This window comes from Populus nigra, chromosome 1, assembly GCF_951802175.1.
Source record: "Populus nigra chromosome 1, ddPopNigr1.1, whole genome shotgun sequence".
Taxonomy (NCBI): domain Eukaryota; kingdom Viridiplantae; phylum Streptophyta; class Magnoliopsida; order Malpighiales; family Salicaceae; genus Populus; species Populus nigra.
Genome location: NC_084852.1, coordinates 44,225,279 through 44,245,897, shown reverse-complemented (window position 1 = coordinate 44,245,897; position 20,619 = coordinate 44,225,279). Strand labels below are relative to the sequence as shown.

Genomic DNA, 20,619 nt, shown 5'->3' with positions numbered 1-20,619 from the left:
GATTGAAGGGTATTTGTTTACGTGGTTACTTCACGTTTTTTCAGTTACCAAACACTTGTTTGACAAGTGAACAAGTGTTTGGTAACTGAGGAAACGTGATTTATTTCATGAGGGACCCACCGTGTTTTGTGTTTTTTACAGGTGTTTGGTAACTGAGGAAACGTGATTTATTTCATAAGGGACCCACCGTGTTTTGTGTTTTTTACAGGTGTTTGGTAACTGAGGAAATGTGATTTATTTCATAAGGGACCCACCGTGTTTTGTGTTTTAAACACAAGTCAGTGCATAGCAGTTTCACGCTGCTTTTCTCTGCCTCCATACAGTAGCTGTTCATTTTTGTAAAAATAAACAATGAAGAGTGAATTTAATTCATTCTCTACTGTCGGGAGACTGTGGAGACGTTTTTTACTGTCTGGCCGGATCGGATCCGGGTTAAATTTTTATTATTATTATTTTAGTTGGATCGGATCCAATAAAAAAAATTTAATTTTTTTTAATAATATTTTACTTGAAAAATTAGTATTTAAAATTATTCAATGACACTATATATATTAGAAAGAGATCGCACGATAACGTAACATTTGTAAAATTTGATCGTAATGTTAATTTTGTTCCTGATGATATTTTACCTGATTTTATTACATGTTAAAAAAACCATGAAAACTATAGTTCTTATCGGATAAATTTCGTACGTAATGAAATTTTAGATAGGTTAATCAAACAATAAAAAATATTTGATATAAAAATATTATTTATTTAATGACCTAATAATAGTTAAATTTATAATATTTAAATTAAAAATTATCAATATTAATATATATATTTTTTAGTTATTTTATAATCTCAATTTTAAAACATATTTTTTACCAAACATATTAAATTATTTTTTATTCAACTTTAATTTTAATTATAATTTTAGTCATATATATATATATATATATATATATATATATATATATATATATAAACAACCACACACAAGGAGAAAATTTTTTGTTGATGAAACGAAGATGAGATGCCACAAGCCCAGTCCCATATTTTCTACTGCCATCTATCAGTAAAAGCTAGCTACCTAGCCATTAATGCTACAGAAGTGCCACGCTGAATGATTTCTATGCTCTGCGCTCTCGCCACCTCGCCGGTATTAAAAGGCCGAAAAATTCCAAAGATTCAAAGGCTGTTTCTACTCTACCCTACTCTAGTTACTGAGTGTAGTCAGTCATCGGGTTTGTCGTCCTCTCCTTTCCTTGGCTCCAGTGTTAATTTAATGCTATACATACATACATATATGGAATAATTTGCCTTTATTCTGTATGAACTGTCCATATAAATCCGTACTTATCTCTCAACACTTGCCACTGTCTCCAAAAAAAAAAGAGAAAGGAGTATGAAGATGAAAAAGCCACCTAAACTGCAGCTGAAGCGATTACTGGGAATGCTTGTGTTAGCAGTGTTACTGTCCTCTTCTTGCATTGCTCTTTTTGGGTTTCACAAACACCACGCTTCCCTTGCAGTAACATCCCTTGTTGCCCCACAAAGCACCACCTTCTATCCAATCCAAAACCACCACCACAACCACAACCACAACCGTCAAAACCTATCTCTAAATGCCCCACAACAGGCGGCTACCCTTTTTCCGCCACCACAAACGAATACCGTGGACTCCGTATTGGAAACAGGGCCATATCATAATTGGGAACTGTTTGCTGCTGATTTTCAAGAAATGATGCGGCATCTAAAGATCTTTGTGTACCCTGATACCTTCAACAGGAGCAGCCCTTTTGCTAATATTTTCCTACCCCATGAGAACCCACTGAACAATCCAAAATTGGGTAATTACTTCAGTGAACACATGTTCAAGGTGTCCCTGCTTCACAGTCCGCTGCTTACTGCAACCCCAGAGAAAGCCCATTTCTTTTTCCTCCCATTTTCAATAAACGACCTTAGAAATGACCCTCGAGTTCACTCCGAAGCAAAAATCTCACAATTTGTTGCCCAATACACGAGTAGCATTAGCACCAGCTTCAGGTTTTGGAATGCTTCAGGAGGTGCTGATCATTTCTATGTTTGTTGCCATTCTGTTGGGAGAGAGGCTCCCTCCAGGCATCATGGTTTGCGTAACAATGCCATTCAGCTTACTTGTTGTTCTAGTTACTTTCAAAGATTCTATCTTTCCCACAAAGATGTGGGGCTCCCTCAAGTTTGGCCTCGCACGGATCAGACTGCCTTGAATCCCCCACATGCCAGGTATATACCTCATAGTATTCAATCCTCTGTTATGTTTGTCGATAAATGCCAAAGACATTTCTAATTTTACTTTTAGCAATAGTTCTTTTGCAATTCTATTTCATGATTATGAGAAAGTTTTATGATGTTAAAAAAGGGGGGAAATTAAAGTATGGGCATACCGCATACCTTTACTCGATTGGCTAATTTACTCGACAACAGCAAGGTGTGGGAAATACGCCTGTATCAAATTTGAAGAGAACAAGAAACAAATATGTGCGAAAAGCTCAGGAACCTTAACATAAACATGTCCGCAACCAAAATAATTACACGAGCAAGAAGTATAGAGATTTTTTAAGAATATCGTTTTCTGTCTTATTGCAAACTTTGATGTATTATATTTTCAGCAGTGTTTGCTATCTTGATGTGAACACCTACCGTTGCAGGCATAGACTTGTCTACTTTGCTGGACGCGTCCAAAATTCTCAAGTCCGGCAGCAGCTGGTAAATTTGTGGGGAAATGATACTCAATTTGACATATTTGATGGGAACCCCACATTCCCTTATGAAGAAGGGTTTAAGAGGAGTAAATTCTGCCTCCATGTTAAAGGTTATGAAGTGAACACCGCAAGGGTTAGTGATGCCATACACTACGGGTGCATTCCAGTTATAATTTCAAATTATTACGACCTTCCATTTGCTAATGTCTTGGACTGGAGCAAGTTTTCCGTTGTCATAAATCAACGAGATATTGCTTTCTTGAAAACAAAATTGTTGTCTATAAAAAGAGAGATGTACCTGAGAATGTATCATCATCTCTGCAAAGTTAGGAGGCACTTTGTTTGGCATACAACGCCAAGGGGCTATGATTCCTTTTATATGACTGCTTATCAGTTATGGTTAAGGAGAAGCACTCTCCGTTTATCATATTAATTTCTGCATCTTCTTACAATATCCTACTCTGAAGCCTGTTCTTGTCTTACAAATTTGGCCTTTTGAGGTAGTGAAAGGTTTGTTTTCAGCTTCTGAGATTTCAACATTTGTCGACTCATGTAATTTGTCCCTGACCCTCGATAGAAATACCTCCAAAGGTGAAGAACTTCAGTGCAAGATGCCTAGCAATGTGCTCCTCGGAAAGAAGTAACAGGAGCAAAGGCATAGGGTATACTGTATAGTGGCCTCCATTATATTGAGGTTGAAATTACAACAAGTGGCTAATGCAGACTACGAACAGCAGGTCCTATGGACCACGCTGGAATGGTTCAGTGTTCATAGCTTTTCCCGTCAAGACGTCTACCCGTCTATGGCAACCATTGAAAGCTTAATAGTGTGATTTTAGATGCAAATTTATTCACTCCGGTGCCTAAAGCATTCGAAAAATTCCAGCAATGACAAAATAAACTAAACCAATTCTGCAGAGGCATGCATCGAAAGGGGACACCCAGGCCAAATCAGCTCCTGTCACCCAACCAAAAATGATTTGAATCTTCTCCTATAATTTGTACATCACTTGTTCTGTTAATGCCACCGTGTAAGCAGAGAACTGTAACGACCATCAAACTTCCCAACCTAGAATTGAAAGCAACACTGTCTCGTTTGCAACCAAAAACGAAAAATCAATAAAAAATACACATCCCTCTTCCTCAAAACCAGAAAAAGGTGATTTTAAATAATAACAATGCCGTGAATATTGCCGTATTGCCAGTCTCCATCAATATTTTCAACTTAAAAGCATGTAGCAACCCATAGAAAAGTGCAGCAGCCATCAAATGGAATTATTCTCAGCTGGCAAGTTGACCAGCAGTGAAAATCGCAAATCTCTACACTCTTAGGTCTTAGCCAGTCTGCCTTCAAAAACATTAAATGCAGTCAACTGGAACAGTAGAGTGAGAATTCCAAATATAATGACCATAGACAAATACATGGATTTACAGTAATTTAGCATTTATAAAATGGTAGATTATGCACAATGACACAGTATAGTAGTTGTATTTAGCTTGGATACAGTCTCTTTTGCTTGGATATTGGAAAACAAATCACATTGTGCGTTCAGCTGAGGATGGCTGATATGTGCGACGCCTCAACTCGGACTGTGGAGTGGGCTGTTGCAAGAAGATTCTTGTTGGGTCATTAGGATCAACATATCTGCAAAACACATAAGAAAATATAATAAAAAAGTGATCTTAATCTCGCAAACAAAAATTACATGATGTATTATGTCACTTACGCGTGTCTCATCATTTCATCAACTGGAGTGTTCGCTGCTTGCAGGGGATCTATACGAGGTACTGGTGCAGAGTTCATTTGTTGATTGTATTGTCTCACTGAAGAGATCAAATTGAGAAAAAGTGGAACAAAGGTTCCACAGCCCCCTTCCTTGAACAAAATCTTGAATGAGTGTGCGGAGTAGAGTGCCCTATTCTCATTCTCTGGAACTACCTGAAATTTCATACCAAGAAGATCAGCTTATATAGAAATAGGTGGTGATCAGATAATTGAAAGCCTTTTCACTATTATACTTACAGGTTCCACAAAACCAGAAATATTGTTGCAGAGAAATATGGGCTGGTTGAATTTTTCTCCATTGACAAAAAGCTGCATAACAAAGCAACTTAAGAATAAGGCTCACAAGAAAGCCCAAAATATACACGGACAACTGACCTCAAAATAATAACTAAGAATCTACATGCTTAGAAGCAACCATGGCCTTAAATTTTTTGAAATAAAAATGAATTAAGGGTTGTTAGAATCAGCCCAAATTTAAGTTTTTTTTTTTTTGTTATGATATTTGCTTTCACTTCCAAGAAGGGAAATATACTCAGCAAGAAGAAATTACCAATTGTACAGGTTTAGAGGGTGAGGAGTGAGAAACATAGAAAGCTAAGGATGCCAAATTGCTTAGCTGCTAATAACAAACAGCTTCGTCTTTCTCTGCCAAGAGCTTAGCTCCAGTTACAGAATCCGTACAAGTGACCTTCAAAACGTCACGTTTTAGGTGATAATAACACAGCCTAAATTTGTTTGTTGCAAAATGCAAGATTTGACCAAGCCAATTAAAATCCAATCACCGCTGACGACCAAACTAAACAGCTGATCTCTTATCAACATGAAAAAACTGTCCTGGTGATACCCACCAGCCAGAGCATGAAGAACAACGCATTAATCCCATCTATGAATAAAGATTAAAAGGGACAGGAAAAAATAAAGGAATGAGAGGATTCTAACAACCAAAGTTTGAAGGAAGAGCAACCACGAAGATCCTTTGCTATTTTATCATGAGAACTTGAAAAACAATGCAGGGACGATAGTGTACCAATATTCATCACTTACCAGAGGCATATCAAAAGCATAAAAATTTGCAACGGGCTTGGCTGCAACAAAGACCATGCGAATATTTGACAAGTAGATAGTTCCCTTAGACTTAAGTTTCCCACATCTGCATTTAAGCAGAAAGAGTTCAGTTCGAGATTAAACATTAAAACAAACATACCATCGCTTGGGCTGAATGCTGATAGACAACAGAAAGGCCATGCCTCACAAGAACCGAGTCATAAGAGATCAGACTTTTTTGCAATTGCAAAACAAATTTGGCTTCAAACACTTTGCCGAGAGATATTATTACAATTTTTGTAAGAAATTAGATATGGGCTAAACTATTAGAAACACAATTGGTGATTGGCTGATCCATAAAATATCAATAACTTTGCCCTTAGTTGTAAGAATTGGAGATTATATTGCTTATTATTAAAAAAAAAATAATTAAAGGGAAAGAAAGAAGGAAAGAAAAGAAAACAAACCCAGGGATTTTGTCGACCTCGAAATCGACGCCGTCTCTGGCCAACACAAACAACTCGTTCTCGAAAGGAACGGGCATCCCGTTTTGAAACAATTGTGGGTTAAGAGCCATCTCTCTCTCCTTCTCCTTTCTCTGGATTTTCTTTTTCTTCTCGAGTTTTATTTTTATTTTTGGGGTCAATTCAATTCTCCAAAGTCCAAAGAGCTTGTTGCCATTGCTTTGCACCGAATCAGAATCCTACAAGAAGACGCGTGAGCCTCCCCCCCACCTTCTGGATCCACCACGAAACAAACAGATTAATGCCACGTCGTTTTGAATGAAAATATTAAAGATTGTCGTTGTCGTTGTATACGCTTATGGGCCCAGACATCACTGGGTTAATAACTTTGATTTTTAAAATATTTTTATTTAGAATTACATTATAATAATTTTTTTATTTTTTAAAAATAATTTTTGATATTAATCTAAAAATATAAAAAATAATTAATTTTATAAAAAAACAAAAATATAATTCAAATTTGATTAAAACTACAGTGTAAATGTAGTCCCAAACAGGAATAACTTGAAAGGTTAACCCTCCTTGCAGCATAATTAGAGTGTGTTTGGCAGTGTGGTAGCGATTACTTTTCAAATAGCTTTTCGTGCTGAAATAATGCTAATGATATTTTTTTATTTTTTAAAAATTATTTTTAATATCAACATATCAAAACGATCCAAAAAATATGCACTTAATTTTAGCAAAAATAAAAATTAAAATTTAACGAAACACATATTGAAAGGCATAGTTAATCTCTTCAACTGGTGATGGTGGTGGTGATGGTAGTGGTAAATGAAAAAGAAACAGACACGAGAAATATGCAGCAAGGATATTTGACATAGCTTGCTTCACACTGAATTAGATATGGAATGAACAGGAGCTGGATATTATATTATATTATTATATGTGGGTTTTTTTTACTGTAGAGATAGGAACTATTAACGCGCGCGCACAAATAGCATTGTGCTGCACTGTGCATATGTTAAAAATTTATTTTGATTCTTAATTTTTTTCTTGACAATTTAATTCTAGTTGAAGGATATAATTTCTTAGAAAAAGATAGGGTTAAAAGAAGAGGAACTCGAACAAAAAAAAATACCAAACATGAGTGGCATGCCATAACTTTCAACAACAAACACACTTTGATCCTCGACTTCAAAATTAACAAGAAATATATAATTGTGGTACCTCAATATTTTCAAGTTTAATTTTGATACAAAATTTTATTTTTGTAATTTTTCAATCCCTGACTAGAAAGAGAAGATAGAGAAGTCGTCAAATTATAGCGATAGAGAGAAAAAAAATACATTTGGCACCAATTTAGACAACCAAAGCAGTCGATATTTGTGTTAAATAGTTTTATTTAATGAGAAAAGTTTATATTATGTTTTTTTTCCTTTAAATTCCTTTTAAAAAATATTTAACTCGATATGATTTTTTATTTTATGTTGATTTTGGTTTTTTGTGTGGTTTTTTTTGGTCTTTTAAGGTCATTGATAGATTTATCATAATTTTTAAGTGTTTTTGGTTGAAAGTAGATTGAAAAACAAGTTTTTTGGTTTTAAAAAAGTTAAAACACGATTTTCTAACCATTATGGTGACTGAAATCTAAGTAGCATCAGATAATACGTTGTCTGAAATATTTTTTTCAAAAATATTTATGGTGGGCCATATGTTGCCCACCCAGAATGATAAAAAAAAGGTTCAGTTGTCCAACCTATCATAGTAGGCCCACACACGGGCTCTGAAGAAATTGATCCAACAACACTTAATCTTTATTTTTTGTCCTTTTAGTTCTATAATTTAAAATTTTGGTCCTAATCCTTGTTTCTATAACATTTTAGTCTTTAAATTTTTTTAAAAAAGAGAAACTTGTAGAAAAACAAGAGGAAAGAGAAAAGGTTATTAGTTCTTTATATTTTGACAATAAGAAATATCTATTCTTATGTTAACGAGTTTCATTTAAATGTATTTTTTCTTTTATTTTATTTGAAAAGGTAAATTAAGATTGACAAAGAAGATTTTATCAATTTGGTTTTATATTTTTTTGATGACTTTAGAGAATTTTTATGTTGAGAAACTGGTTTATTGATATTCTAAAGGTGTTTTTAATTTTTTTTTATTTTAGTGAAAAAAAGATTAAAAAAGAGTTTTTGAGGTTTTAAAATTTAGATTCTAATTTTTCGGCCACTAAAAGTTATTATAAAATATTGCAAATGATGGCAGGTCGGTTGCTATATTAGAAGACTTGTCATCTAATAAAAAAAAATAGTTAGGAACTCCTGTACTATTGAGTAATTGATTATATATATATATATATAGATACATACATACAGGTCTAGCTTGGTCTCTTTTGTTTTGTTTTTGTTTTTTCTCTTTAGATTTTAATCAATACCTTTCATTTTTATTTATTTTTACTTTGCATTAATATTTTATCAATACACTCCATCTGATTTTTTAAATTATTCAACTCACCTTTTTAAATACTAGTTATTTTCTTTAATTATTTTACACTTCTATATATATATATATTTTAAAAAATTAATATAATTTATATTTAAGCTCTTTCTCTTATATTTGGTATAAATGAATTGCATTTGCATGATATATTTATAAAAATAAAAAATTATTTATTATAAAAAAACAATAGTTTCCAGGGTGAAAAAAAATAAATTAAAAAGGAAAAGTTGAGGCAAAATACTTGCACACTTCTATGTCTTTTTAGTTTTATGGAACAATTAGTTTTTTTATTTTAATATTTAATTAGCATCATCAAATTTTTTCTTAATTTATTGATTAACACAATTTTAAATCGATTTTTTTAAAATATAAACAACATTTTTATGTTTTTTAATTAAAAAATTATGATTTAATTAAACACATTCCCAACATTGATATATTATTCTGTGAAGCATTTACAATTTTTTTATTGATTTATTTTATTATATATATATATTATTATTTTTTTCATGTTAGATAACATATTAACAACATCTATATATTTATATATTCATGTTAAATTTTATTTTTATCTAACTAACAACAACAGAGTATGAGTTAATCAGCTAGTTTTATATTGCAACTCAAGCTTTAACATAATGTTTGAGAAATTTTAAAGTGACAAGAAGTAATTACTGATACTTGCTTCTGAAAATTATATAATAATTAAAAAGTAAATATAAATTGTTATTTTATTGATACACTTTGTAAAAAAAAATCACAAAAGAAAAAATTAAATTGAGATCCGTAAAAAAATATATAAGAATGATTTTACATAGATTAAAAAATATTTTCTCTCTCTCCTTTTTTACGTGTATCTCTCAGTTTTTTGTATGCGATCCTAACTAAAGACGACATGTCTCGTCGATAATTTCCTAGCCACTGGTGTAACCAACCAAGAAGACACCAAGTTTGCGAGTTTGATACTTGACGAATATGCATGGATTTACCGTCCGTCCAACACCACACAACAGCCTCTTCTGTCTCCCTTGCCTGTCTTCAAGATCTCTTCTTTACCTAAAAAATAAAGCTAAACTATCAACACCCAGTTGCAGATACAGCTATGGAGGTGGTTTTAGCCTTATTTTATTGGGACCCAATGTATTCGCTCCAATCTTTAAGAATAGGAGAAGATACAGTCATACCCTTTTGAGAGCAAGTCGTAGAGAGTCTCCTTATGAAGTTTTAGGCGTTTCTCCTTCTGCCCCTCCTGATGAAATCAAAAGAGCTTATAGGAAACTTGCTTTAAAGTATCACCCTGATGTTAATAAAGAGGTAATCAGCTATTAAGCTCTGGTTCTGTTTAATTATCTGTGCAGTTACTTTGGATTGACCCAAATTTTTTTATGCATTAGCTTAAATCTCCTTGAATTTAACTAGGTAAATCTAGTCTATTTAAGTCTGTTTTACTTTGGATCCTGTATGTTTTATTGAATTGAATCTTGAAGATATTGATTTGATTTATATCAGACATAGTTTTTCTTCGAGTTCTCACTTCATTCCGAAAGGAAAATAGAAATTTTATTTTGTTGTGAAGACGGCTATTATTAGGAAGATTATGGGGGTATATAACAAATTTTGTGAAATAATAATCACATCACTTCTTATTTATCTGATAGAGATACAGACAACTAAATCTTCATTATCATTTGTGTAAAATAAAAGAAAAAATCAAGAGCTTGGCTATGATTTGAATTCTTATTACGTATCTGCTTCCATGGGTTGTTTAATGCAACGCTTTGAAATGGGTACAAGAAAGTTGACTTGATTTTTTTTTCTTTTCTGGAGTTATCACTCATCACTCTCCAAGGCAGACGGGTAGCCATTCCCGTAACATATTGAGACTAAGCCCTAGGTGATGTAGCATCTGTCTTTGGTAACTAGGAAGAAACTTTATTTAGTTGGCCCATGTATTCATAGATCAAGGAAACAACTGTTTTCCTTTTAAGGTTTGAAAAGTGGACGCAGTTATTGTGTTACTCAGTCCTAAGATCTCTTTGGCTTCTCTTTTCTTACAAACACTTGGTGAACCAGTTGTGTTCTTATTGTTCTCGAGCTACCCAGCTTGCAGTTCAGAAGCAGGAAAAGCTGCTGAATACTTGTCAGTAATCTCTCATGTAGATGAATCTAAGCTGGCATTGCTCTTGATTACACATAATTTTACTCTAAATGAGATGCATGAGGAGATCAATTTTGTCAACCTTTACAAATTGATCTTCTCTGAAGTGTGGTTGACATATACTCTCTCTTGCATGTCTTATGTGTCAGTCAGACTACATTTACTTTGGCAGTAAATGATCTAGTCCAATAAATTATTCCCCAATTCTATCTCACATCTAGTCCAGCCTTGAATTGGTTACCTGGGTTTGTTTACCATTATGATACTCGCTCAAAACCTTTCCATTTGGTTGCATGCTTGATGTATCTTCCTAACTTCCATAGCTGCATCATAGGAAGGGAAATTCTTGGTTCATGACAGTTAACACCAATATTCTTATGGTTATACTCCTACTACAGGCATTGGATATTTTTCAAACAGACGTTGCAAAAGTGCTATCACCCATGTTTTTTACTTATACTTTGTTTCTGTGGTAGAAGACTTGGGCTACCAAGTTCAATTGTGCTGTTTGAATCTCAAGAATGGCCACTTAATAGACTATGCATACGGTCCTTGTAAGCATCTTGATTTGGTTGGATCAAATTGTGTAGTGGCCTTTCTATTTTATATAACATCATCTAGAGTTTGCCTTGCCTATGTTGCTCAGTGTGTTTCTGCACTTTTGCTATTACAAATTGGTAGATCATCCTGTTTTAAATCTGTTATTTTTAATGTTTTCCTTTCCAAACTATGGTGCTTTGTTTATATAATCAGTTATCTATATCTCATTTTTCTTGTGTACAGACAAATGCTCAGGAGAAATTTTTGAGGATTAAGCACGCATACAACACATTGCTGAATTCTGAATCTCGGAGAAAGTATGATGCTGGAAACTCATCTGGTTTTTCATACTCTAGTGGTCAGAAAACACAAAGCAGCAGTACCCAAGATGAAGAAGATTTTTATGGACTTGGTAAAAACTTGTAAACCTACAAAAATCTATTTGATTATTTTACTCATAAGAAATTTGCTTGTTGTGGCCATTTACTCTTTTCTACATGTCATTTAGGGGGTCATTATGTCTACTACTGCTACTATGTTGTGCTTCAATACGTGTATAGCTGTACCTGCTGCATGCGTAATGCCAGCAGAGGGACGTGCCGCCTAGTGGGGCTTTGGTTCTTACAGAACTATGTAATGGGATGATCAGCAAACCTGATTTCTCCCAACAATCTAACTGGAAAAGGGTTGATTGAAAGTTGGTCGAACAATATTGTGACACTTGGACCAACCGATAATGAAGCAGAGCTTCAAGTGTGGTTAAAGATTCCTGCTGTGATTCTGTCATCTGCATGTTGTCTTGTAGTTTGTTAGAAACTTCAGAGCTTGCTTTGCATTAGCTCATTCTTTTGCCACCTATGCGGGTATTTTATATGGGTGATGTGTCCTTGAAATATTATCTTGTGATGCGTGCAATTTTCCTGCCTGCACTTCAGATTATTTTTCCCAGCATTCCTTGATGGGTAATTTTGGAAATTACCAGGGAAATGATTTTCTGAATTTTTATGCTGTCATTTTCAATCTTTTATTAGGAATTAGGTTTGGTTGTTCTTATACACAAACCGCTTTATGCTGCAGGTAATTTTATGAGGGATTTTCAGATAACAATAGGTAGTTTGTACTGCCTATGACACATGACAATGCTCATAAACCTTTTTCAATTGTTTCAAATCTTTTTCTCATACCCTATAAAATTCCACTGTAGTTACCTAGTCTGGTATTATTGTTACAGGGGACTTCTTTAGGGATCTGCAAGAAGAATTCCAGAATTGGGAAGCCAGTGCTCCATCTCAAGGGAAGCCCAAGAGCCTATGGGAAGAATTAGCAGTACGTTGCTTTTAATTTTGCACATGCAGTTTCAAGACACAATAAATCTATTTGAACAAGCTAACTGTCACATGCTTGCTTGGATTTTTCGCTAAATATTTGTATAATCCACGAAGCAAAGGACTTGCTGAGGAAACAGCCTCACCTTGTATTTTCACCCCCTGCAGGAAATAGGGGAAGAATTTGTCGAATTCCTAGAGAAAGAGCTCAACATAACAGATACAGAATTTGAAGGAAATAAAAATGATGGATTTCAAGAAGATGATTTTTTTTCCAGTTCTAGCACCAAGAGAACGGGAAATGGTGCTCAAAATGAAGATGGCAAGAGTAGCAGCATCGAAGATAACATTGATGAGATTGAAGCTACTCTTGCTAAGTTGAAAAGGGAATTGGGCTTATAGCAAGGAAATGCAGCCTGCCATTGTACCCTTAGTTAGAGATATTGAAGGTTGAAGGCGGCAAGTGGGGCTACCAATCTGCAATCTAGAGTCCAGACAACACTCAGATATAGTTAGTTGATCGTGAGATCTCAAAAACTCTCAGGGCTGACTTCTTCTGAAGATCTCATCAGTTACATCTCGAAGCAGTTATGGATGCAAAACATCCAACTTCCGAGGACTGCATAATGTTGACGGCAGAAGTGCCATCCTTGTCTCCTGCAGTGTTTGGTTGTGTAGACACGAGCTTGTACGTATGGAAGAATGAAGGTGCAATAATTTATTTTGGTAGTCATATCTTTATGAATCTGTTGTCTTAAATTAGACTGGTGACTTGTAGAAACCCAAGAAAGGATAATATATAAATGGATTCGATTTACATTAACTCTTTTAGTGTTTGGTTCGGAAATGTTAGGTTAGTATAGATGGAATGATGTAGCTATTTGGAGAAATTATTTGGTTGTAAAAAACCCTAGAAAGGACGATCCATATTGGAACATTGCAGGAAGTTCAAAAATCCAAAACAAAATTCATGTATTATGATTTATTTTTTTCTGACATGCAAAACCATCCCATCAACACCAAGATTGAATTTTTTTAGGTTCAATTTTAGTACTTATTTTTTCTATTTATATATTCTTTAATATAACCTGAAAGGATAAAATTGCAAAAAATCAAAACTGAGTAACTAAAAAAAACATTATAGAAAAGTGAAAGGCATCAACATCGAATATTTTTTGTATCTTAGGTGGAAAAAATAATAATCCCAACATATAAAACTATGCTAATACAACTTGGAACATAGAATTGTAAGGAAATAAAAATGAATAACTAAAGTGGAAAAAGGGCATTACAGAAGCGAACAATACAGCAAACAGGGTATTTGAGTTTATGGAAATGGTGATTGTTACTGTTAAAAAACCACGTTTTTTAATTTATCTAAGTAATAATAGTAATAATTAATAATTATAATTAGTAAAGGAATTATTAATAGTAATAAAGACGGAGGGGGCAAAAACATTTGTCTCGACAGGGAAGGGAAAAAAACCCAACAAGAGAACTGGGGCAATCACGCAAGTAGAGCAATATAAAGAAAACTAAAGTAAGGATTTCGAAGCCTAAAAAGAGACAACAAATCAAACAACAGAGATACAAGTCACTTTATGACAAAATTACTTTGGGATTTTGCACAACAAAGAGTACATGCTCAGCAAAGTAAAGGTCTTTTGAGCACAAAAGCCAGATACCAAGGACATCACAGTTTTCTCAGGATCTCTCAGCTCATGCAGAGCCAGGTATAAGGATACGAATCCCAAAAACCAACTCCATAAGAACCAGTTCGAATTGAACCATCTATCTACTCCTAAATATCTCACAAGATTTCAGAGTATAAAAAACTCTGGCAGTTATTCCAAAAATCTGATGGCCGAAATGTACTAAGCAAACCTAAATTGCCAATCGAGCTTTCAGTATCTCTCCCCAAACCGGAAGAACACTGAACCGGTGCCAGTGTTATGATCAACAGCATACTCAGCTCGAACTAAACCCAGCTTGACACCAACTCCATAAGATGAACCATGACCCATTCGCCTGTAAACCTCTGTTGGGTTCCCCTTCACATCCTTAGAAGTTCCTAGATCATTGCCATGCTCTGCAAATGCATAAACATGTGTGTTTCTCACGGGAATGCGTATCTCTGCTCCGAGCTGGAAGCAAAATTGAAAAGACAGATCAGATATCTAACTGCAAGTCCACAAATATGAGTTATGGGAACAAACATATTTTCCATCCACAAAAAATTAGTTCTTGCAAAGGTTCCATTTTTTGAAGAAACACCATTGAAGAACAACATAAAACACATTTCAACTTGACCCTAGCTAAAATGGTGTCTACAGTGATTCTCACCTCAAGAATGTTTCTGGCTGCTCCCAGCTCACCCATGTTGTAACCCCTCACAGAATAAGGTCCCCCAAGGGTAAAAGCATCATAAATCGGAAGGTCTCCAACACAACCACCATAATGGCCATTAAGGACTAGTACAGGTGGTGGTGGTTTACCAGCACCTTCCTCCACCTCCTTCAACTGGATAAATCGGGTCAATGTCAGCTGGTGACGGTTGAAGAAAGGAAACTTGCTGCCAATGCCAAGGCCTTGGTCCACCTGCAAATCATACATAAAATATGTAGGTTACCCTGGCTGTGAAGAGGTTACATATGAAAATCACACAAATGAGTGCCGTATGTTCCCTGTACAAGAGGAAAAACCTAGTGTGCACTGTCATCCCCAAATTTGCATGACCCCATATGATTAAATCAAACCATAAAATATCCACCAAGTTCAAAAACCAAGCAGGCAGGCTCTATACAAAAGAAATAAGGGTATTTGGCAACTCAAAGAACAGGACTAGGGCAAGTTTGTTCTCAATCAATCCTAGAAAGCAAAATGAGTAACCTAACCATGATATTTTAGAACTGGCTCCACCATTCACAATAGAACTGTTGTGGTTCGCCAATCAACCCTAAAATTAACAGAAGATTCTCTGACCTGGAATACATTCCTATCACCAACCACAGTTCCATTAACAAACTTGGTGTTGTCACGTGTGATGTTTGCCTGCAAAAATGCCATTCGGTCAATGCCAGTGCCACTGAGGGTTGTTGGAGGTCCATCTGCACTAATTCCTCCACTTGGCAATACTCTTTGACCATTTGAAGAGATATGGCTACTTTCATCGCGTGTTGTTATCTCTTCCATCACTATCCCATAGGTGAATTTGCTCTGACGGGTAAAATTCTGTTCAACACATAACATACATGCACTCATTAAGAAATCATTTTATTGAATTCAAAGATGTTCACAAGCAGCTAGATTAGGATGTAGAAGAGCAGTCACCTCAGTAATGTTAGCTTTCATGCCAGCCCGGTCAACCCATATAGGAGGGACTTCATCCACTCCTGGCCCACCAGTAAAGACTGGACTCAGTTTCCGGCTGTTGAAGCAGCTTCCACGGAGAGTGCGGTTTCGTGGATTGTATACACCATCCAAGTATGGATGAACATACTCAAGCTTAAAAGACAGATCATCCTGAGAAAAGATCCATGTACAGTTTAAGTTATAAAATCTCATATAAATTGGTAGTGGATCATTCCTGAGATTTATTGAGATAAAAGAAAATGTGTATCATGAGAAATTACCTGAGCCGAGAAGAAATTGCTGGTAGTTATAGAACCGAGAATGGAGCGATTCAGCCCTTTGATATTCCGATGTTCAAAGGAAACAGTCCCACCAGGCTGGAATGAAGCCTGAAGAGAGGGATATGGCATTCAAATGGAAGTTTGGCATTGAAGCCTCATAACTCTAACAACTACAAACAAGTTCAGATTACACAACTGGACATACATACCAATGTGGGGCGTCCTCCACGTCCAGGAACAATGCTCCACTCTGTACTGACTTCAGCGGATTTTGGCTCCAATTCTTTAAGCTTAATCTCAACAATGATTCCTCCCTCATTCTTCTCATCTGGCCTTGGATTGACTTCAATATTTGAGAACAAGGCTAGGGAGTTGATGTTCCTCAAAGCTTGTTTCCCAGCTTCAATGTTAAAAACTTGACCTTGTCGAAGCTGTTGATTAAAAAACACAAAATAAATCAACCTACAAAATGAACAACTAGAAAACATTCATCATCTGAAAAAGTCAACAATATAAAAACAGGGACATTGCCTACTGAGGAGCAGAATCATGAAGGATTATCCTTTATCTATTTCACCACACAATGTTATTAACTATTAGTATCATAACAGGTAATGCAGCAAATCACAAGGGGCACGGATTCTAGAGTTCTTATGTGTGAGGATCATAATAGATTGTTGAAGAGTTATTCATCACATGGAAATATAATTTAAGAACCTGTCTTTTCACTGCTTTTTGTCCATAATATGGGGACAATTTTTGGAAAAGCAGCTGGTTTCTATCACCAGTGAAATAAAGATCTGAAGAAAAACTTCATTGCCAAGTACATGTTGAAGTGTTTAAGCTTTTAAATAGTAGGCAGTATAGGCATCTTCATTTGAATAGTGAAGAAAACATCAGCAAAGAGGGTGAGCATCTTATGTCAGATTCTGCTTAGGAGTTCCAGCATAAAACTAAAAGACAACAACATAATAATATGCATGCTATATGACCTAGTATTCACCAGTATTCATAATCAAAGTACAACACCATGTTCATATCACACGCAAAGATAGAGAAACACAGTGTTTGATTATATCCAATCATCTGCTTTTTGGCTGGCTGTACACATTAATTAAAGCATACATGTTGATCTAGATTAACGCTCGTATTTCAGCATTCAATCATATCTAAACAAAATCACTCAAGCAAATCAAAATCACCACCAACACCATGCAATAGACATAAGTGCTTAATATCTCAATCCTAAGATGAGCAAAAGAAATCTTTTCTGTTCACGTTTTACTAGTATCGAGAGACCTGATTTGATGTAATCATGTACTCATGCTCCTTGTTCTACTTAAATTTCGGCAGCAACTCCTGAACACAGAAAAACAAAAACTAACCAAAGACTACAGCCTAGATTGTGCCATTAACTCAATGAGTCATTCACATAGACAATCAATCAGCACCGATCCAATTATATATCATAATAGGCATGTAGAATAAACAAATTTAGAGGCAAAAAAGAAGAAGTAAAGCTCGTTTCAATTAACCTGTTTGGGCAACTCTCTCTTGACAACAGGAAGTTGCGTGTTCCCTTCAACAACATTCCCTAACTTATCCTGATACTGAATAACCAATTGAGTGATATCCCCTTCCACAACCTCACAAACCACTTCCTTAGTATTCAAATTCCCAAAATTCACAACTTGAGCACAAGCATAACCTTCATCATGATACCATTTCTGCACTCTATCCCTAATCTTCTGCAACAACCGAGCACTAACCTTCCCTTGCTCCCTCAACATCTGCAAAACCTCCCTATGCACCTGCGTAGGCAACAAACACGGCCTTGCCTTTTCAATCCTCCTCCTATAATCCTTCTCCTGACTCCTATAATACTCCAACTTCTCCTTATCAGTCATATCTGGATCCATTTCAATCGGTTTCGATTGCTGCATTAACCCAACATTAATGCACCTAAACTTGTCAGCTGATTGCCACGTGCTTTCAGTAAAGGAAATTGTGATCCCTATAGTCCCATCCGGATTTGTCTTCCCTTCCATGTCCACTTTCTCGAACATTCCGCAAGTAGCTAGACTTTCAAGTTCCTTTTGTAACTGAGCTTTCGTGTACACTCCGCCCGGACGGAGTGAAACCATCTCGAAAAAAGAGTCTTCCGTGCCTACAGTGGTCCATCTTCGCCGGTCGAAAAATAGAATTTCTGATAGTTTGTATTTTTTGAAACCGCTAAGCTTGTTTAATTGAACAACAATGTTTGCCGGTAATCCATGCGAGTCCCAATCTTGTGATTGTGACTCATCGGCATTCGCCGAAGCTACAGAAAACAGGTTCTTCCAGAACTCTCCTCCTGATCCTCCGTCTCCGCCGCCGCCACCACCACCTCCGCCACCTAACCAACTGCCTCCTCCGAACCAGTCTCCACCGCCGCTGTCGATGACCGGAGTGAAGCGGAGTAAGATAGTGGCGACAGCGGCGGTGCCGGAGAAAGTGAAGGCTTTAAGGAGGGAATTTTGGCGTTTTTGTTGTTTGGAGTGGGGTTTAGGGTTTTGTGGTGAAGGGAAAGAGGGAGGGGAAATGAGATCACATTTGATGCAGGAAGCGCGTGGATTGACAGTGGCGCGTTGTTTTCTGCGGGAGGAGAAGATGGTTGTGTTGAGAGGAGCGTTGGTAACGAGGTTGGTGGATGCGGTGAAGGACATGGCTTTTGGGAGGGGGATATGGAGAGGGAGACCAAGGAATGGCTGCTCTCTAGTAGATAATGGCTCAAGTAAAGCCTTTTCTTGCAATTACCATTATAGGGTTAGGCCGGAAGAAAAAGAAAAGGGAATCTCGAATTTAGCCCCTAATGCATTACCCCATTATCAATTGAGTATCTAAACCTTTGATTTCATCAAATTTACCCCAAATATAATTGATATTACACAATATTACACTTCCATGATTCCATCCATACGCTATTAACGCCCCTTGCGCTTGAAAAATGTTTTTATAAAAAATGATTTTTTAATTAACTTTTTTTTAAGTGTGGTAGATTATTTTGATGTGTTATTATTAAAAATAAAAAAATTATTTTAATATATTTTAAAATAAAAAATATTTTAAAAAAACACAATATTATACGTGCTCTGCAGATAATTAGCCCGTGTTTAGCTTAGAAGGTAGCAATAATGGTAAGGGTGGTGTTTTTGAAGTGGTGAAAACAAAAGAAATTGTCACAGCATGTAATTAAATATAATGGATGATTGTCACTGTAAACGCTATAAGGTGGTACGATCATAATCTCATTGAGAGCTCAAGTGACGGTTGTGATTTTTCGTTGGTGTGGAATTGCAGAATTTTAGCATCTTGGTCCTGCTAAATTCAGCAACTGAGTAGCAGGACTTGGCTTTCATAAACTTTGCGTTATCATTAAATCTTGAAAGTGTGGGAGAAATATAAAATTCTCAATCATTTTGCTCCTCTCTCTAAGAGTCGATTTTTAAAACTGGCTTTCCATGAACTTTTCTTTGCCATTAAATCTTGATGTATGATGGACCTTATTTTGATTATGGTTCTGTTAAATTATGCTTGTAAATTTTGCAACTCTCATTGGAAAAAAGTGACGATTACTCGACTTTTCTTTTTGTCTTGGAGGTGATTGCAAACAAGATCAATCGTTGCAAAACATTCATTTCCAGGGTTAATTCTTGATCCGTCTAGAAAATCATGACAGTTTTCTCCCTCGTTTCCATATCTTTTGATCCGAGAATATTTTCTAGTGTATAGTATCTTAAGGTCTCTCTCATCTTGTGTTTTTCCTTTCGCAATTCATGCAGCCTTGAATTTGATAATCCTGAAAGGCCTGAATGCAGCAATCTTCTCTCTGTATATCAGCTCGTTCCAGGCAAGACAAAAGAAGTATTGTAATTCACATGTTTGCTTTGACAGGTTGCCTTGCTTTATGCCTACTTGTAATTCTTTGACGGTGTGTTTTATGTTTAAATCTTTCTTTAATCTTGGGATAGAAGACTGTTGGCAACTGTCTTTTGAGGAAATGATTGATCTTATAATTATGGTCATTTGTGAGGGCTTATGATGTTCCACTCTGACCATGTCTGTTGAACACTTTATTGTGGGATGCAGCAAAGGAATGCCAGGGTTTGAATTCGGGCTTGTTCAAACCTCTCCTAACATATGCCTTGAGTGAACATCTACATCCCATTCAGGTTTCTACCTGTATATACGCCTCTCTCTCTCTTTCAGTAGGGTCAGGAACAGTAAAAAAAGATGTTATGCATAGTTACATAGATCCTCTTAGAAACCAGAGATTATTGTTGTGTAATTGTAAATGTTTGCCAGTACCAGTGCAACTTGTTTGTAGCATGTGGCCACTGATTGGAGTTTCATGGAAATCTGTTGCTTTCCCTTTTTCACTTGGATTTTGGGTCTGAACTGCCATA

At 35.7% G+C, this 20,619-nt stretch overlaps 4 protein-coding genes and 1 long non-coding RNA gene across 7 annotated transcripts; 3 read left to right on the top strand and 2 right to left on the bottom strand.

Annotated features, from left to right (window-relative positions):
- Positions 1–984: 984 nt before the first annotated feature.
- LOC133693862 (probable glycosyltransferase At5g03795) lies at positions 985–3,180 on the top strand. Its single transcript, XM_062115252.1, has 2 exons — positions 985–2,247; positions 2,673–3,180. The coding sequence occupies exons 1-2, from the start codon at positions 1,388–1,390 to the stop codon at positions 3,157–3,159; spliced, it is 1,347 nt and encodes a 448-aa protein (XP_061971236.1). The 5' UTR covers positions 985–1,387; the 3' UTR covers positions 3,160–3,180.
- Positions 3,181–3,972: 792 nt separating this feature from the next.
- On the bottom strand, positions 3,973–6,318 carry LOC133693941 (UPF0664 stress-induced protein C29B12.11c-like). The gene is made up of 5 exons (XM_062115365.1): positions 6,024–6,318; positions 5,557–5,662; positions 4,750–4,821; positions 4,454–4,665; positions 3,973–4,371 (listed from the first exon to the last, which is right to left on the bottom strand). The coding sequence occupies exons 1-5, from the start codon at positions 6,131–6,133 to the stop codon at positions 4,263–4,265; spliced, it is 609 nt and encodes a 202-aa protein (XP_061971349.1). The 5' UTR covers positions 6,134–6,318; the 3' UTR covers positions 3,973–4,262.
- Positions 6,319–9,374: 3,056 nt separating this feature from the next.
- Positions 9,375–13,365, top strand: LOC133689743 (uncharacterized). 2 transcript variants are annotated; one of them, XM_062109750.1, is made up of 5 exons: positions 9,375–9,833; positions 11,461–11,629; positions 12,295–12,327; positions 12,449–12,543; positions 12,711–13,365. In XM_062109750.1, the coding sequence occupies exons 1-5, from the start codon at positions 9,495–9,497 to the stop codon at positions 12,942–12,944; spliced, it is 870 nt and encodes a 289-aa protein (XP_061965734.1). In that variant the 5' UTR covers positions 9,375–9,494; the 3' UTR covers positions 12,945–13,365. The 2 variants fall into 2 exon arrangements, with proteins under 2 accessions (XP_061965734.1, XP_061965743.1); XM_062109759.1 differs by lacking the exon at positions 12,295–12,327 and having other exon boundaries at positions 9,376–9,833.
- Positions 13,366–14,013: 648 nt separating this feature from the next.
- Positions 14,014–14,383, top strand: LOC133680314 (uncharacterized). Its single transcript, XR_009836292.1, has 2 exons — positions 14,014–14,275; positions 14,319–14,383. It is a non-coding gene; the product is annotated as an uncharacterized LOC133680314 (long non-coding RNA).
- Positions 14,117–18,954, bottom strand: LOC133680300 (protein TOC75-3, chloroplastic). Of its 2 annotated transcripts, none has more exons than XM_062103161.1 (7): positions 17,710–18,954; positions 16,384–16,605; positions 16,175–16,282; positions 15,873–16,064; positions 15,525–15,773; positions 14,886–15,140; positions 14,117–14,686 (listed from the first exon to the last, which is right to left on the bottom strand). In XM_062103161.1, exons 1-7 carry the CDS (start codon positions 18,877–18,879, stop codon positions 14,447–14,449), a joined length of 2,436 nt encoding a protein of 811 aa, XP_061959145.1. In that variant the 5' UTR covers positions 18,880–18,954; the 3' UTR covers positions 14,117–14,446. The 2 variants fall into 2 exon arrangements, with proteins under 2 accessions (XP_061959145.1, XP_061959154.1); XM_062103170.1 differs by lacking the exon at positions 17,710–18,954 and adding an exon at positions 17,474–17,626.
- Positions 18,955–20,619: the final 1,665 nt, after the last annotated feature.

Coding starts and splice junctions, on each gene's coding strand:
- LOC133693862 (XM_062115252.1), top strand. CDS start 1,388: ATGAAGATGAAAAAGCCACCTAAACTGCAGCTGAAGCGATTACTGGGA. Junction 2,248..2,672: donor TTGAATCCCCCACATGCCAG/GTATATACCTCA, acceptor CTACCGTTGCAG/GCATAGACTTGTCTACTTTG.
- LOC133693941 (XM_062115365.1), bottom strand. CDS start 6,133: ATGGCTCTTAACCCACAATTGTTTCAAAACGGGATGCCCGTTCCTTTC. Junction 4,822..5,556: donor ATGCTTTTGATATGCCTCTG/GTAAGTGATGAA, acceptor TTTGTTATGCAG/CTTTTTGTCAATGGAGAAAA. Junction 4,372..4,453: donor GATGAAATGATGAGACACGC/GTAAGTGACATA, acceptor TGTGTTTTGCAG/ATATGTTGATCCTAATGACC.
- LOC133689743 (XM_062109750.1), top strand. CDS start 9,495: ATGCATGGATTTACCGTCCGTCCAACACCACACAACAGCCTCTTCTGT. Junction 12,328..12,448: donor GGATTTTCAGATAACAATAG/GTAGTTTGTACT, acceptor TTATTGTTACAG/GGGACTTCTTTAGGGATCTG. Junction 12,544..12,710: donor GCCTATGGGAAGAATTAGCA/GTACGTTGCTTT, acceptor CACCCCCTGCAG/GAAATAGGGGAAGAATTTGT.
- LOC133680300 (XM_062103161.1), bottom strand. CDS start 18,879: ATGTCCTTCACCGCATCCACCAACCTCGTTACCAACGCTCCTCTCAAC. Junction 16,606..17,709: donor AGAGAGAGTTGCCCAAACAG/GTTAATTGAAAC, acceptor TTTAATCAACAG/CTTCGACAAGGTCAAGTTTT. Junction 15,141..15,524: donor GTGATAGGAATGTATTCCAG/GTCAGAGAATCT, acceptor TATGATTTGCAG/GTGGACCAAGGCCTTGGCAT.